Source organism: Lissotriton helveticus, chromosome 5_1 (assembly GCF_964261635.1).
Source record: "Lissotriton helveticus chromosome 5_1, aLisHel1.1, whole genome shotgun sequence".
NCBI lineage: Eukaryota > Metazoa > Chordata > Amphibia > Caudata > Salamandridae > Lissotriton > Lissotriton helveticus.
The window spans coordinates 2,115,521,938-2,115,538,265 of NC_136065.1; the positions used below are offsets into that span (position 1 = coordinate 2,115,521,938).

The 16,328-nt window shown below is 51.6% G+C and overlaps 1 protein-coding gene across 1 annotated transcript in view; it reads right to left on the reverse strand.

Annotated features, from left to right (window-relative positions):
- NTNG2 (netrin G2) overlaps positions 1-16,328 on the reverse strand; it is a 237,447-nt gene that overhangs the window by 177,825 nt on the left and 43,294 nt on the right. Inside the window, exon 2 of the mRNA XM_078641539.1 lies at positions 2,846-3,489. Coding sequence (XP_078497665.1) covers positions 2,846-3,489 — 644 coding nt within the window. The remainder of the gene's footprint in view (positions 1-2,845; positions 3,490-16,328) is intronic.

Consider the following 16,328-nt stretch of genomic DNA (forward strand, 5'->3'; position numbering starts at 1 on the left):
TTGCATTCTGTCCATCAGTATTTTTTTTTTGCTTTTGTCACCCCGAGTGGGACGGGTATGCCCAGACTTGGGTCCCGTGCTCTCCATGCCACTGGAGTCAAGCTATCCTGGCTGATGAAGGGTGAAACCCCATAACCGGTCCTAGGATGCTTGTGTCCAGTCCAGGGAGGAGCTGGCCTGGCAGTTCGGGCTGGACTGTTCCCATTGGGTGCAGGATCAAGACTGATTTGCATATGGCTGGGTACAAACTGGAATGGCATGGTGAGCAAAAAAACGATTGATTTAGGCCCAGATCTCTGAACTGGGGTGAATGTAAGACAATGTTCTGTATTCTGTCCACCAGTTGTTCTTTTTGCTATATTATGATTGAGCAGCTAACTGGCTGACATGAATATGAAGGAGCCTTTGTGGGTTTCCGTGAGTCCAGATTTTCCTGAAGTGTACCTTTCTCTTCTAAGCCCTGCTTAACACATGTGTACAGGAGGAGCCCTATATTCATGTCCTCAATGTTTGAGACAAAAAATACTCATGGATTTCTGAACAATGAGAGTAAAAGCATTATTAGGGTAACATGTTGTTCCTGCTTATATTTTGCACGCTTTACATAAACCTGTATTCCCTATGAGTGTTTGCTTTTTTCTGAATTAAACCTCAAATAAACATGTTTATATTGAATTAAATAATGTTATAAGCTGTAACTGGTCAGTGAAATGCTAAACATACTAAAAATTGGTATGTTTTGCTACTTCTAGCCTCGCCCCTGACTCCGCCCACTGATCCAGTCATCGTTATTCCCGCCCCCCGATTCTCCACCCACAGTTCCCCTACTTTTTTCCCCCCACTTCGACCACTGGTCTCAGCAGAGCTGCTATACTAGTAACGGACATTAATGACACTTCTCGTCAGAGTACTATAGTAGAAAAATGGCATTAATGCAGTGGCGGCCCGTGCAGGTAATTGCTGTGGGACAGGAGTGGGGAGGGTTGAAAGTGACATACGACAGAATAGGGGATATAAATTAAATCAATAAAATCACTTGCCTTGAGCTTGCCGCATCGCCAATGTGGCGATGTAGCGAGCGCAAGGTACATGGTTTTATGTATTTATTTTATACTCCATATTCCTTTGTATGTCACTTTCACCAACCCCCACCACCCCTGCCCAGTGGCGGCTCCTCCGCTTAGGCTGAGAAGCGTCGCCCCACTGCTCGTTGAGCAGTTGAAAATAAAATTACAATAACGAGAAGTTAAAATCAATTTATGTTCCCTTGCGACTCGGGGCGGGGAGGGGTTAGCTCACGCAGAGGGAGCAGGAGTGGTTTGTATTCCCTCCCTACATGCGCATGACGCTTTGACCAGCCATCTAGGACTGGCCAAACAGTCATGCGTAGTTGGCATGTTCCCTATTGGGCTGTGTTGCAAAGTACCCTGGAGAACATGCCCCGCCTCCCCAGGCACTGCCTGAGCAGCCAAACAGGCTGCTCAGACCAATCACCGTGCTGCTCCTGCAGCGTCGTGATTGGCTCGCAAAGTCTAGGAGCCTGGGTGCTTTCGTTGCAGGCTGCAGGCAGCAGCCAGGAAGAAGGCCCAGAAGACAGAGGAGAGGCGTGGGGCGGATTCAGCGGCAAAGCAGGTAAGTACACTTTAATTTCTTTTTCCCGACATACCCCGCCCCACCTCCCCTGTTCAGAGGCAGCCGCCACTGCCCCTGACCCGACCCCCCACCACGCTTACCTGTACCTGTATTACTGACACTTCTGAGCAGACTTACTAGAATAATCAAGGACATTACTGGCACTTCTGAACAGACTTACGAGAATAGTGAACAGCATTACTGGCACTTCTCAGCAGAGCTTCTATTGTGGTAATATGCATTACTGGCACTTCTCAGCAGAGTTAAAATTGTGGTAATACACATTCTATTGCTGGCACTTTAGAACACAGTAGCTCTACTAGTCCATTTCAAGCACTTCTCAGCAGAGTTACCATTGTGGTAATACACTTTACTGGCACTTCTCAGCAGAGTTATTATTGTGGTAATACACGTTACTGGCACTTCTCAGCAGAGTTACTATTGTGGTAATACACATTACTGGCACTTCTCAGCAGAGTTACAATTGTGGTAATACACATTACTGGCACTTCTCAGCAGAGTTACAATTGTGGTAATACACATTACTGGCACTTCTCAGCAGAGCTACTATTGTGGTAATACACGATGTTGGCACTTCCCAGTAGAGTTACTATTGTGGTAATACACGTTACTGTTTATATCAAGGAGCACCTAGGGAACTACGTGCCGGGATGTACACTTCGGCTGTCCAAGGCAGGCCTTCTGGCCTGTCCATGGTTTAAAACTACATCCAAAGGCGGCAGAGGCTTTTCGGTCTTAATCCCTCAACTATGGAATCGACTGCCCGAGAATCTATGCAAGGAACCCACACTCCTCCCTTTTAGGAAACAAATAAAGACTCTTCTGTTTAGGGAGGCTCTGGACACAGCATAAAGCCCCTCCAAGTGTGGTATTTGTGACTGCTGGTGGGGTTTGGCCACTCTCTCAAAGCGCAAAGAAACCTGCCGGTGATTATGTGCTCTACAAATCTCAGTTAACATAACATAACAGAGTGACAGAAGCAGACAGAGGGACAGAAGCAGACAGAGCGATTGCGCCAGGTAGTACGTCTTGGAGAGAGAAAGAGACAACAAGGGCAGCTGAAGTGAAGCAGACTGAGTGACTGTGCCAGGGAGAGCCCCTCAGAGGCCCCGAGAGTGACCCCACAGACCCCGGGAGGGACCTCACAGACCCCAGGCGTGACCCCACAGACTTCCGCATGCACCCAGCTCACCTGGCAGTGACCTCGATGTTGGAGATGGCGTAGAAGTACTTGTAGAGGTTGTCCCTCTGCACGTAGGTGCCGCCCAGGGCCGGCCGCAGCAGCCGCAGCCGGAGGTCGGTCAGCGTGAAGAACTCCTTCAGGCCCTTGGCGCTCTCCATGCGCGTGTACAAGTTCTCCATTCGCTTTAGGTCCGGCCCGGCGAAGATGGCGAAGCGCTCCCGCACCTCGAAGCGCACGTCCTTCTCCTTCTTGGAGCCCACCCAGCGCGAGTACTCCTCGGTGCAGAGCACGCGGTGGGCGCTGGTGGCTGACAACTCCTTGACGCGTCGGGCGGGCATGCCGAAGGCCTCCATGCAGTCGTCGGCATAGTACTGGTATGGGTGCCAGGTCCGGCCATAGTCCAGTGACTTTTCGAGCATCATGACGGTCGGCCGGCCGTACTCGAAGGTCAGCACGATGTCGTCCGTCAGCTCGATGCTCTTGTTCCAGGCCAGGGTGATGTTGGCCACCAGCGGCTCCGGGTAGCGGCTCCAGGTCACGCTCTGCCAGTAGGTGGCCAGCCCCTCCTCCTCCCGGTCCATCATCAGCTTGGGGGGGTGGGCCAGGTCTGGGTTCGAGGCGTCGCACTCGTCGCTGCAGAGGTACGGGTTCTCCTGCGAGGGGGAGAGAAATGGACACATTGGTCAATAGAAAGACACTTGGTGCAACAAAGACAACCATTTCTGAAAGGCCTTCCTCTTGTCTGCTCCCCCAAGCCCCCTAGTGTCCCTGGTACAGGTAGGGGCAACGGGGTTTGTAGGAAGCAGAGTGGCTTGTGTGGGCGAGGGGTGTTCCTCCAGTGTGATAAGGCTCAAGATGTGAAGGGGCCGTGTCCAGATTGTGATGTGTTCCATGATGTGAATGGGGCGATCCCCAGGGTGTGATTCCGCACCAGAGAGGGAAGGTCTCCAGCGTATGACGTGGCTCCTGGTGTGTGGTACCCAGGGTGTGATGAGACGAGGTGGTACCCAGGGTGTGATGTGGCGAGGTGGTACCCAGGGTGTGATGAGACGAGGTGGTACCCAGGGTGTGATGTGGTGAGGTGGTACCCAGGGTGTGATGTGGCGAGGTGGTACCCAGGGTGTGATGAGACGAGGTGGTGCCTAGGGTGTGATGTGATGAGGTGGTACTCAGGGTGTGATGAGACGAGGTGGTACCCAGGGTGTGATGGGATGAGGTGGTACCCAGGGTGTGATGAGACGAGGTGGTACCCAGGGTGTGATGGGACGAGGTGGTACCCAGGGTGTGATGGGATGAGGTGGTACCCAGGGTGTGATGGGATGAGGTGGTACCCAGGGTGTGATGAGACGAGGTGGTGCCCAGGGTGTGATGTGATGAGGTGGTACTCAGGGTGTGATGAGACGAGGTGGTACCCAGGGTGTGATGAGACGAGGTGGTACCCAGGGTGTGATGGGACGAGGTGGTACCCAGGGTGTGATGAGACGAGGTGGTACCCAGGGTGTGATGGGATGAGGTGGTACCCAGGGTGTGATGAGACGAGGTGGTACCCAGGGTGGGATGGGACGAGGTGGTACCCAGGGTGTGATGTGAATGGGGCGATCCCCAGGGTGTGATTCCGCACCAGAGAGGGAAGGTCTCCAGAGTATGACGTGGCTCCTGGTGTGTGGTACCCAGGGTGTGATGAGACGAGGTGGTACCCAGGGTGTGATGAGACGAGGTGGTGCCTAGGGTGTGATGTGATGAGGTGGTACTCAGGGTGTGATGAGACGAGGTGGTACCCAGGGTGTGATGGGATGAGGTGGTACCCAGGGTGTGATGAGACGAGGTGGTACCCAGGGTGTGATGAGACGAGGTGGTACCCAGGGTGTGATGTGATGAGGTGGTACCCAGGGTGTGATGTGATGAGGTGGTACCCAGGGTGTGATGTGACGAGGTGGTACCCAGGGTGTGATGTGGTGAGGTGGTACCCAGGGTGTGATGTGACAAGGTGGTACCCAGGGTGTGATGGGATGAGGTAGTACCCAGGGTGTGATGTGGCGAGGTGGTACCCAGGGTGTGATGTGGTGAGGTGGTACCCAGGGTGTGATGTGACAAGGTGGTACCCAGGGTGTGATGGGATGAGGTAGTACCCAGGGTGTGATACGACACACAAAGGAGGAAAGGCCTCCAGAGTGTGTGACATGGCTCCAGATGTGGCAGGGAGGTGCCAGATTGTGATATGCTTCCATGTGAGGGGCTGTTACCTAGGGTGTGATGTGACTATTGATGAGACGTGAAGGTTTCCAAAGTGTAATGAGGCAGGGCTGTACCCTTATTGTAGCATCATGTGTTGATGTGACAAGTTGGTACCCAGGGTGTGATGTGATGAGGTGGTCCCCAGAGTGAGATGTGACTCTTGATGAGACGTGAAGGTCTCCACGATGTGATGAGGCAGGGCTGTACTCACATCGTAGCATGTGTTGATGTGATGAGGTGGTACCCAGGGTGTGGTGTGACTCTTGATGAGACGTGAAGGTCTCCAGAGTGTGATGTGGACGGGCTGTTCTCAGAAATATATGTTGATGTGATGAGGTGGTACCCAGGGTGTGATGTGACGAGCTGGTACCCAGGGTGTGATGCAATTAGGTGGTACCCAGGGTGTGATGTGACGAGGTGGTACCCAGGGTGTGATGTGACAAGGTGTTACCCAGGGTGTGATGTGACGAGGTGGTACCCAGGGTGTGATGTGGTGAGGTGGTACCCAGGGTGTGATGTGACAAGGTGGTACCCAGGGTGTGATGTGACAAGGTGGTACCCAGGGTGTGATGTGGTGAGGTGGTACCCAGGGTGTGATGTGGTGAGGTGGTACCCAGGGTGTGATGTGGTGAGGTGGTACCCAGGGTGTGATGTGGTGAGGTGGTACCCAGGGTGTGATGTGGTGAGGTGGTACCCAGGGTGTGATGTGGTGAGGTGGTACCCAGGGTGTGATGTGGTGAGGTGGTACCCAGGGTGTGATGTGACAAGGTGGTACCCAGGGTGTGATGTGACGAGGTGGTACCCAGGGTGTGATGTGGTGAGGTGGTATCCAGGGTGTGATGTGGTGAGGTGGTACCCAGGGTGTGATGTGGTGAGGTGGTACCCAGGGTGTGATGTGACAAGGTGGTACCCAGGGTGTGATGTGACGAGGTGGTACCCAGGGTGTGATGTGGTGAGGTGGTACCCAGGGTGTGATGTGGTGAGGTGGTACCCAGGGTGTGATGTGGTGAGGTGGTACCCAGGGTGTGATGTGGTGAGGTGGTACCCAGGGTGTGATGTGGTGAGGTGGTACCCAGGGTGTGATGTGGTGAGGTGGTACCCAGGGTGTGATGTGGTGAGGTGGTACCCAGGGTGTGATGTGACAAGGTGGTACCCAGGGTGTGATGTGACAAGGTGTTACCCAGGGTGTGATGTGGCGAGGTGGTACCCAGGGTGTGATGTGGTGAGGTGGTACCCAGGGTGTGATGTGGTGCCTAGGGTGTGATGTGATGAGGTGGTACCCAGGGTGTGAGGTGGTACCCAGGGTGTGATATGGCGAGGTGGTACCCAGGGTGTGATGTGGTGAGGTGGTACCCAGGGTGTGATGTGGTGAGGTGGTACCCAGGGTGTGATGTGGTGAGGTGGTACCCAGGGTGTGATGTGGTGAGGTGGTACCCAGGGTGTGATGTGGTGAGGTGGTACCCAGGGTGTGATGTGGTGAGGTGGTACCCAGGGTGTGATGTGACAAGGTGGTACCCAGGGTGTGATGTGACAAGGTGGTACCCAGGGTGTGATGTGACAAGGTGTTACCCAGGGTGTGATGTGGCGAGGTGGTACCCAGGGTGTGATGTGGTGAGGTGGTACCCAGGGTGTGATGTGGTGCCTAGGGTGTGATGTGATGAGGTGGTACCCAGGGTGTGATGTGGTGAGGTGGTACCCAGGGTGTGATGTGGTGAGGTGGTACCCAGGGTGTGATGTGGTGAGGTGGTACCCAGGGTGTGAGGTGGTACCCAGGGTGTGATATGGCGAGGTGGTACCCAGGGTGTGATGTGATGAGGTGGTACCCAGGGTGTGATGTGGTGAGGTGGTACCCAGGGTGTGATGTGGCGAGGTGGTACCCAGGGTGTGATGTGGTGAGGTGGTACCCAGGGTGTGATGTGGTGCCTAGGGTGTGATGTGATGAGGTGGTACCCAGGGTGTGATGTGGTGAGGTGGTACCCAGGGTGTGATGTGGTGAGGTGGTACCCAGGGTGTGATGTGGTGAGGTGGTACCCAGGGTGTGAGGTGGTACCCAGGGTGTGATATGGCGAGGTGGTACCCAGGGTGTGATGTGATGAGGTGGTACCCAGGGTGTGATGTGGTGAGGTGGTACCCAGGGTGTGATGTGGTGAGGTGGTACCCAGGGTGTGATGTGGTGAGGTGGTACCCAGGGTGTGATATGGCGAGGTGGTACCCAGGGTGTGATGTGATGAGGTGGTACCCAGGGTGTGATGTGATGAGGTGGTACCCAGGGTGTGATGTGACTCTTGATGAGACGTGACGGTCTCCAGGGGGTGATGTTGACAGGGCTGTACTCTCATTGTACCATGTGATGTGGCAGGTGACAGGGATGGAGCTTCGTCTGAGAGGTTGTGGACTCACACTTCTGCACCTGAGACCTGAATGGAATCTACTCTAAGACACATTGCCATTCACTCTTGTGATAGTCTTCAGACTATCCGAGGGAAGTCTCTTCCCAGACTGCTCCCAAGTGCCTCTTGTTTGCCACTGAGACCTCACCTGACCATAGACCGGCTCTCCCCTCCTCCTGGGTGAGAGGTTTCAGCAGCTCTGAGGGTTTAGATTCTTGGGCACATGAAAGGGCATATTTACAAGCCCCTATAGCCACAGGAACATCACTTTTAAAAAAGCTCCTGTGGTGATACAGGCTTTGTCTTATTCACAAGGCAGTGTTAAGCCACTTAACGTGGCTTAATACCGCCTTGTAAACAAGGCACCCTTTCATGCTATACTTAGCGTGAAAGGGGTGGGAAATGGGTGTTCTGGTTGGCGTTCCGCCACAACAACTATTGATTTTGATGCTGCCTAATATATTTACAAGGGCAGTGTAAATATGGGGGAGTGCCAAAATAAAGACCAAAACCCCTGGTCTTAACATGGTGCAATGAGGAGAAATGCTTTATTTCGCCTCGTTTTGCTGTTTCTATGTGTGCGGCATTATACAGCACACGTAGAAACAGCAAAACGCCATGCATGATTTTTTATGTGCAGGGAGGTGTCCCTTCCTGAACAAAAACAATCATTTTTAAAATGAAGAGTTGCAACTTCTATGTGTGTTGCACGAAGCAGCACACATAGAAGTTACAAATCGCCATTTAAGATTGTTTATGTGCAGAAAGGGGGACCTTCCTGCACATAAACAATCATTTCCACAACGCAGGCATCCGTGCACTATGGTGCAAGGATGCCTGTGTTGGCACTAGGCAGCTGTTTTAGCACCTACGCAGGGGAAAATGCAGGGCTGCAGTGTATTGTTGTAAATATGGTGCAGCTCTGCGTTTCTGAAGTGGCCGAGCACAGCGTTAAGCCGAGAAGGCTAACGCCACACTCTCTGCCACTTTCCTTGTAAATATACCCTGAAGACTCTTGACGTCTCTCTGCTCGACCTTGTGTGGTCTCATGGAGGGGGGCAGTTATCCCCTGATATCTGGGGCTCAGCAACAGAGGTCAGAGGTCACCCTGAGGCGCAGCTGTCTCATTGCGGCGATGAGACAGTATTAGAAAGTATTAACTGCGCTCACTGCTGCGGAAGCTATTAATAGGAGGCGACGTGGATCAGAAATAGGGCTCATTACACAGCCAGGGAACTGAGATCACTGCTCCCCCCCCCCCGCCAGAGAAATAAAGGAACTGCCTGCTTTCAAGCAACAGGATCCTGTCCCTCAAGGGCTCCATCATCCTGCACTCACTGACACTTCTGCCATGTCCCTCAGGGACCCTGCCTGAGATCCAAGGCACCCCCCCCCCCCACCCTCCACCCACACCTACCCCTCGCTGGAAGCTTCAGGGGGTCTGGCAGGGACCCAGGGCCAGTGGGAAGGATGTTTATCCCGTATGGTAATGAGTGGCGCCCCCTGGAGGCCTAGTGCTGTATCCTGGCTGCCATTGGCCCTGAAGATGCCGCCGTGCTGCTAGCCCCTCCCACCAGGAGCCTCACTCACGGCCATATTTATGATCCGGGTTGCGTCGTTGGTGCACCACGCAACGTGGTGCGAGGGTGATGCAAACCGTAAGCCATATCTTTGAAGCCACACAAAGCCACTTTGAGTGGCTCCAAAAAGATGCATTAATGTAACGCAGCGCACAATACCTGGGTTGCATTACTCTGCTCTGGGTAGGCGTTCTGGGTGGGTGTTCCCACGCAACTCCCATGGTATTTTGACACACTCACAGATTTACAAGACCTAGGGCCCGATGTAGGTAGGCAAATACCGACCGGTATTTGGATATGGAGATGTAGGGGCATGTTAAATTACAGAATCGGTAATTTTACCGAATCTGTAATTTTTCCGATTCGGTAAAATACCGAATCGGTAAAATTACCGATTCTGTAATTTAACATGTAGGTAGCACTGTAATCAGTGCTACAAGGGTTTAAGAATTCGTTATTATGAAAACCCTCAAAAAGCATTTTTTTTGCTTTAAAAAATGTGCCATGTTGCAGACATACATGCCATAAGGGCATGTATGTCAGCAACATGTGCACCCATGCACAATTGAGGGGTGCAACAGGGTGTCAAAGTGACACCCTGTCCCCCTTGTAAAATCGGTAATTTTACCGAATCGGTATTTACCGATTCGGTAATTGGCACTGATTCCTATGGGCCTCAAGGCCCATAGGAATCAATGGCAATTACCGAATTGGTAAATACCGATTCGGTAATTACCGAATCATTCCGATTCGGTAATTTCAAAAGTGAAATCACCTACATCCCATTTACCTACTCTTAAATACCGAATCGGTATGATTCGGTATTTAAGAGTAGGTAAATCGAGATTACCTACATCTGGCCCCTAGGGAATAATTGTATTTCACCTCGTTTTTTCCTCTTTCTATGCAGCACACACGGAAAGAGGAAAAAGCCCGTGGAAAAAGCCTCTCAGGATTATTTTTGTGCAGGAAGGTGCCCCTTGTAGTGTTTCATGGCTTCTGCTTTAGGCACTAACAGGAGAAATGGGCTGGTGGAAGCTGCCTCCTGACGAGAGCCCCAGAACTTTTTTTTTAACAACTTAACCACTGGAAATCACCCTACACCACAGCTTTCCAAACTTTTCATGTTGGTGACACGCTTTTTGGAGATGTATCATTTTGGGACACAGTAAGGCAGTGTAGCGAACGAGCGGAGCGAGCGAGCCCGAACCACTTAAGGGGGGTTCTCCCGCTGGAAGAAAATTTTGAAATAAAAGTGGGCAAGTGGTGCATTTTCAAGCAAACTTGAGACCATGAGGTTGAACACATGCCCCTGCAGCAGATGCCTTTGTCCACTGAGCCACCAGACCCGGCATACACACATCTCTCTCTCTGTCTCCTTCCCTCTCTCTATCTCTCCCTCTCCCTCCCCCCTCTCTCTCTCTCTCTTTCCCTCTCTCTGTCTCCCTCTGTCTCACTCACTCTCCCTGTCTCCCTCTCTCTCTCTCTCTCTCTCTCTCGAACTGTCTCCCTCTCTCTGTCTCCCTCCCTCTCCCTCCTTCTCTCTCCCTCTGTCTTCCTCCCTCTGTTTCCCTTCCTCTGTCTCCCTCCTCCCTCTGTCTGTCTCCCTCTGTCTGTCGCCCTCTGCCTCTCTCTCTGTCTCCCTCCCTCTGTCTCCCTCCCTCTGTTTCTCTCCCTCTGTCTCCCTCCCTCTGTATCCCTCTCTCTGCCTCCCTCCCTCTGTCTTCCTCCCTGTCTCCTTCCCTCCGCATCCCTCTGTCTGTCACCCGCTGTCACCTCCCCCCAGCTTCCCGGGCACACACACAGCCCACCCGAGCACTTCACAGGTCTGTAAAATACAATTTTCTTGTTAATGAGGCTTTGTTGTGAATCGTCCAGCTCCCATAGAGCAGTGTGTCTAGGAATGCCTCTTAATTAGCAGCAGTTATGTGTTAAGTGCCCGCGACACACCAACCGTTTGCAGGGGACACAGTACTGTGTCGGGACACACAGTTTGGAAAGCTCTGCCCTACGTAGCAGCTGTAGTGACTCATTTTCGCAATGAATGGAAATGGAGTATATGGTCAGGCATTTCAGTGCGCTACAAACGTTCTCCATTCCAAGGAAGAGGTACTCAGTGAAAACCGGCTCAGATTGACTTAGCGTGAATTGTGATGTAAAAAATGGGGAATAACCTTGAAAAAAGGGTTAGGTTTATTTTTGTTCCGTTTAAAGGATTCACAAACAAGATATGGTGAGCAGACTCTTCAGGCGATATGTTACACAGTTCTACCTGTTTAAAAATGAATAAATGGTTGAATGCATGACATCAATGCATGTATCAAACCGCTATCATGCTGCAAAGCAGCGCTCAGACTTCATTCACATTAAAGGGATCAACCTGTTAAAAACATGGCTGTACCTTCTTTTTTAAGACAAACCTATCAAGCAGATCATGCACTGTCTGTTGCAGCCCTTATTGAGGTTCACCACGTACATGGAGGCGCTTGGAGCCGCCCTTTGCTTATCATTGGTCAGCTTTCCTGCCACTCTCATTTACCTCCTTCTCATTCATGTCCCAGCTTGTCAATCGTGTGTTTGTCCCTCCCATGGAACATTCTCTCTTTAGCATCGCTTTGAGTATTTGGCATCACTGCTTTCACCGCCTGCGTTTTAAGCACTACTTTTTTTTCTGTTTTGCTAAGTACCCTATGACGGTGCATGTGTTTTTGAGCTGTTGGCCTTGTGCACTTCTCTCCCTCCTGCACTTATGTTACTCTCTGTCACCTGAGTGCTTCTCCCACCCCTTTCCCTGTTGTGCCCATGTGTTTCTCCTATTGCCTACCCACGCTCTCTGCGTTGCTTTCCCCAACTGAGCCCTTCTTTTCACTCCCAGTTGTTCCTCCCCCTACCTGTGCCCTCTGTGTTGCTTTCCCCAACCCCTGTGTTGCTTATGCCTCCCTCCCCTCCCACCCTCACTGTGTGGCTTATGCCTCCCTCCTACCTTCACTGTGTGGCTTATGCCTCCCTCCCACCCTCACTGTGTGGCTTATGCCTCCCTCCCCTCCCGCCCTCACTGTGTGGCTTATGCCTCTCTCCCACCCTCACTGTGTGGCTTATGCCTCTCTCCCACCCTCACTGTGTGGCTTATGCCTCTCTCCCACCCTCACTGTGTTGCTCACACCTCCCTCCCCTCCCACCCTCACTGTGTTGCTTATACCTCCCTTCCCTCCCACCCTCACTGTGTGGCTTATGCCTCTCTCCCACCCTCACTGTGTGGCTTATGCCTCTCTCCCACCCTCACTGTGTGGCTTATGCCTCCCTCCCACCATCACTGTGTTGCTTATCCTCCCTCCCACCCTCACTGTGTTGCTTATGCCTCCCTTCCACCCTCACTGTGAGGCTTATGTCTCCTTCCCACCCTCACTGTGTTGCTTATGCCTCCCTCCCACCCTCACTGTGTTGCTTATGCTTCCCTCCCACCATCACTGTGTTGCTTATCCTCCCTCCCACCCTCACTGTGTTGCTTATGCCTCCCTCCCACCCTCACTGTGAGGCTTATGCCTCCTTCCCACCCTCACTGTGTTGCTTATGCCTCCCTCCCACCCTCCCTGTGTGGCTTATGCCTCTCTCCCACCCTCACTTTGTGGCTTATGCCTCTCTCCCACCCTCACTGTGTGGCTTATGCCTCTCTCCCACCCTCACTGTGTTGCTTACACCTCCCTCCCCTCCCGCCCTCGCTGTGTTGCTTATGCCTCCCTCACTGTGTTGCTTACACTTCCCTCCCACCCTCACTGTGCTGCTTATGCCTCCCTCCCACCCTCACTGTGTTGCTTATGCCCCCCTCCTACCCTCACTGTGAGGCTTATGCCTCCCTCACTGTGTTGCTTACACCTCCCTCCCACCCTCACTGTGTTGCTTATGCCTCCCTCACTGTGTTGCTTACGCCTCCCTCCCACCCTCACTGTGTTGATTATGCCTCCCTCCCACCCTCACTGTGTTGCTTACGCCTCTCTCCCACCCTCACTGCGCTGCTTATGCCTCCTTCCCCCCCTCACTGTGTTGCTTATGCCTCCCTCCTACCCTCACTGTGAGGCTTATGCCTCCCTCACTGTGCTGCTTATGCCTCCCTCCCACCCTCACTGTGTTGCTTATGCCTCCCTCCTACCCTCACTGTGAAGCTTATGCCTCCCTCCCACCCTCACTGTGTTGCTTATGCCTCCCTCACTGTGTTGCTTACACCTCCCTCCCACCCTCACTGAGTTGCTTATGCCTCCCTCACTGTGTTGCTTACACCTCCCTCCCACCCTCACTGTGTTGCTTATGCCTCCCTCACTGTGTTGCTTATGCCTCCCTCCCACCCTCACTGTGTTGATTATGCCTCCCTCCCACACTCACTGTGTTGCTTATGCCTCCCTCACTGTGTTGCTTACACCTCCCTCCCACCCTCACTGTGTTGCTTATGCCTCCCTCACTGTGTTGCTTATGCCTCCCTCCCACCCTCACTGTGTTGCTTATGCCTCCCTCCCACCCTCACTGTGTTGATTATGCCTCCCTCCCACCCTCACTGTGTTGCTTATGCCTCCCTCCCACCCTCACTGTGGTGCTTACGCCTCCCTCCCACCCTCACTGTGTTGATTATGCCTCCCTCCCCTCCCGCCCTCACTGTGTTGCTTATGTCTCCCTCACTGTGTTGCTTACACCTCCCTCCCACCCTCACTGTGTTGCTTATGCCTCCCTCACTGTTTTGCTTATTCCTCCCTCCCACCCTCACTGTGTTGATTATGCCTCCCTCCCACCCTCACTGTGTTGCTTATGCCTCCCTCCCACCCTCACTGTGTTGATTACGCCTCCCTCCCACCCTCACTGTGTTGCTTATGCCTCCCTCCCACCCTCACTGTGTTGCTTATGCCTCCCTCCCACCCTCACTGTGTTGATTATGCCTCCCTGCCGCCCTCACTGTGTTGATTATGCCTCCCTCCCCTCCCGCCCTCACTGTGTTGCATCCACATTCCCCCATCCTCCTCCATGTCGCTTCCGCACATGGGCGCTCGACCTAAAGTTGCAAGGGGAGCTGCAGCACCCCCAAAACAGCCATGCTCGAGTTCAGGAGGTGAATGAGCAATAAAGATTCCTTCTAGTTTTTTGATTTGCTCAGATTTGCTGTGTGTGAAAGACAGAGAGAGGTCAAAGGTCAGGCTAAGTCTTCTGAAACATTTCTGCTTATTCTTTAATCTTGGAGATTGGTGTTTACCTTTCTTTCTCTGACTGCAAAGTGAGAGGGTTTAATGAAGTGACCTTCCCGGCAGTCTTGCTGGGTACGGACAGTGTAGATGGAAAGGCTGTAGAATTTCAGGGTTTTTTCTAACACACAACAACTTTTAAATCTCTGTAAATGAACTGTACAAATATTTCAAAATATATTCGCCGCTATGGAGATACAAATAGAGTACATTTTGTGTCTGTTGTTTTGAAGTGTGATGGAAACAAAGAGTTTAATATGATCAAAACGAGTGAAAACACTTTACTTGCTGATGCGTCGTTGCTAAATATTAGCTGAGACCCGATCTCCACATATCACGGGTGTGCTATGTAGTCATACCCGAAAAACGTATATCGATGCAAATGTTAGGGCCATTTCAAAGGGAAATGTGTTGTCTGTAAATGACAGTCTGCTACCACCATGCTTTATTTATGTATTTTTCAGTAGCTGTCGGGCGGTGACGTGGGGTGGGGGAGGGGCAGGTTGGGGGGTAGTATACACCGGAATATGGATGAATGCAGGTAAGTAGACAATTAAAGCAATAAAACGAATTTCGTTGCAACTGGTATTTGTGACAGTGTGCTCCAAAGTGCAGACCACACCCCTACCGCGCTCCTGCTGAGGGGGCGGGGCTCATTTGCTACCCTTCTTATTTGCGTGATGCTGGGATTTTCACAATTTCTATCACTTCAGTGAGGTAACATTGATGGCAGCACCTGCACTCTGAAAATTGTTCCAATACCAGTGATTCTGCCCCCTCCCCCCCTTTGTTCCTTTTTCCCCCTCCCTCGCCCAATGCACGCTTTAAAAAAAACTTTTGGCCCATTTTTTTTTTTGTCTGTAATAAAAAAAACCAAAAGTGTTCACGTCATTTTGTAGGTGCGTGCACGCGTGATGCGAATGGCCTAGACCTCATGGCATTGCCAATGCTTGTCGACAGTTACGTGGGTAGGGTGTGAATAAAAGTAAAGACTGGGGGGGGGGGGTTGTCTGTTAAGATAAAAACAGAAGGGGCGTGATGACGAAACGGAGAACAAAACAATTTTTTTCTCGGCAAATAATAATCCACATTTGTAAAGCGCACAATCACCCGTAAGGGTCTCTAGGCGCTGGGGGCCGTCGGGAAGATTAAGCGAGCTATTGCCCAGAGTCACATGGTGCTGGGCTGACCTGCCGCCGGAGCTGGGGATCGAACCGTGGTCCCCAGATTCCAGCGTCAGTCGCCCTGGCCGCGGCGCCACACCTCTCCCTAAATTAGCAAAGGTGATTAATAGAGAAAAAATGATGAAAACCGGTTTGGGTGGAAAGTCCCCGTGAGTCTGTTTTATGTCCACATCAGATGAAAAGGGGGCGCAGCCCCACCCCTGCCTCTATGGGGGGCACCCCCCCCCCCCCATGAGCTCATTTCCGGTCCTAATAGGCTCGAACCTCGCGCATTACTGACTAATAAGCTATTTCTACTTATTGGAAAGAAAAGTCTGAGCCTTGATGAATAATTTACGGCGCGCAAAGGCTCCTATTTCGAGAGCTTCTAAATCTGGAGATATCTCGACGTCTCTCTCTCTCCTACCCCGGGTCTCGCGCTCGTTTCCGCCTCCTGAATCTGCTTCCTCGTCTATTTCAGGCCCTGTCTGTACACCGCTCCTTTCATCTGTTTTCTGTCTCTTTCTTTCTTTCTTTGTTTGTTTCTTTCCTTCTTTCTTTCTTTCTTTCCTTCTTTCTTTCTTTCTTTCTTTCTTTCTTTGTTTCTTTCTTTGTTTGTTTGTTTCTTTGTTTGTTTCTTTCTTTCCTTCTTTCTTTCTTTCTTTCTTTCTTTCTTTGTTTCTTTCTTTGTTTGTTTGTTTGTTTCTTTCTTTCCTTCTTTCTTTCTTTCTTTGTTTGTTTGTTTGTTTGTTTCTTTGTTTCTTTCTTTCCTACTTTCTTTCTTTCTTTCTTTCTTTCCTTCCTTCTTTCTTTCTTTCTTTCTTTCTTTCCTTCTTTCTTTTCTTTCTTTCTTTCCTTCTTTCTTTCTTTCTTTCTTTGTTTTTTTCTTTCCTTCTTTCCTT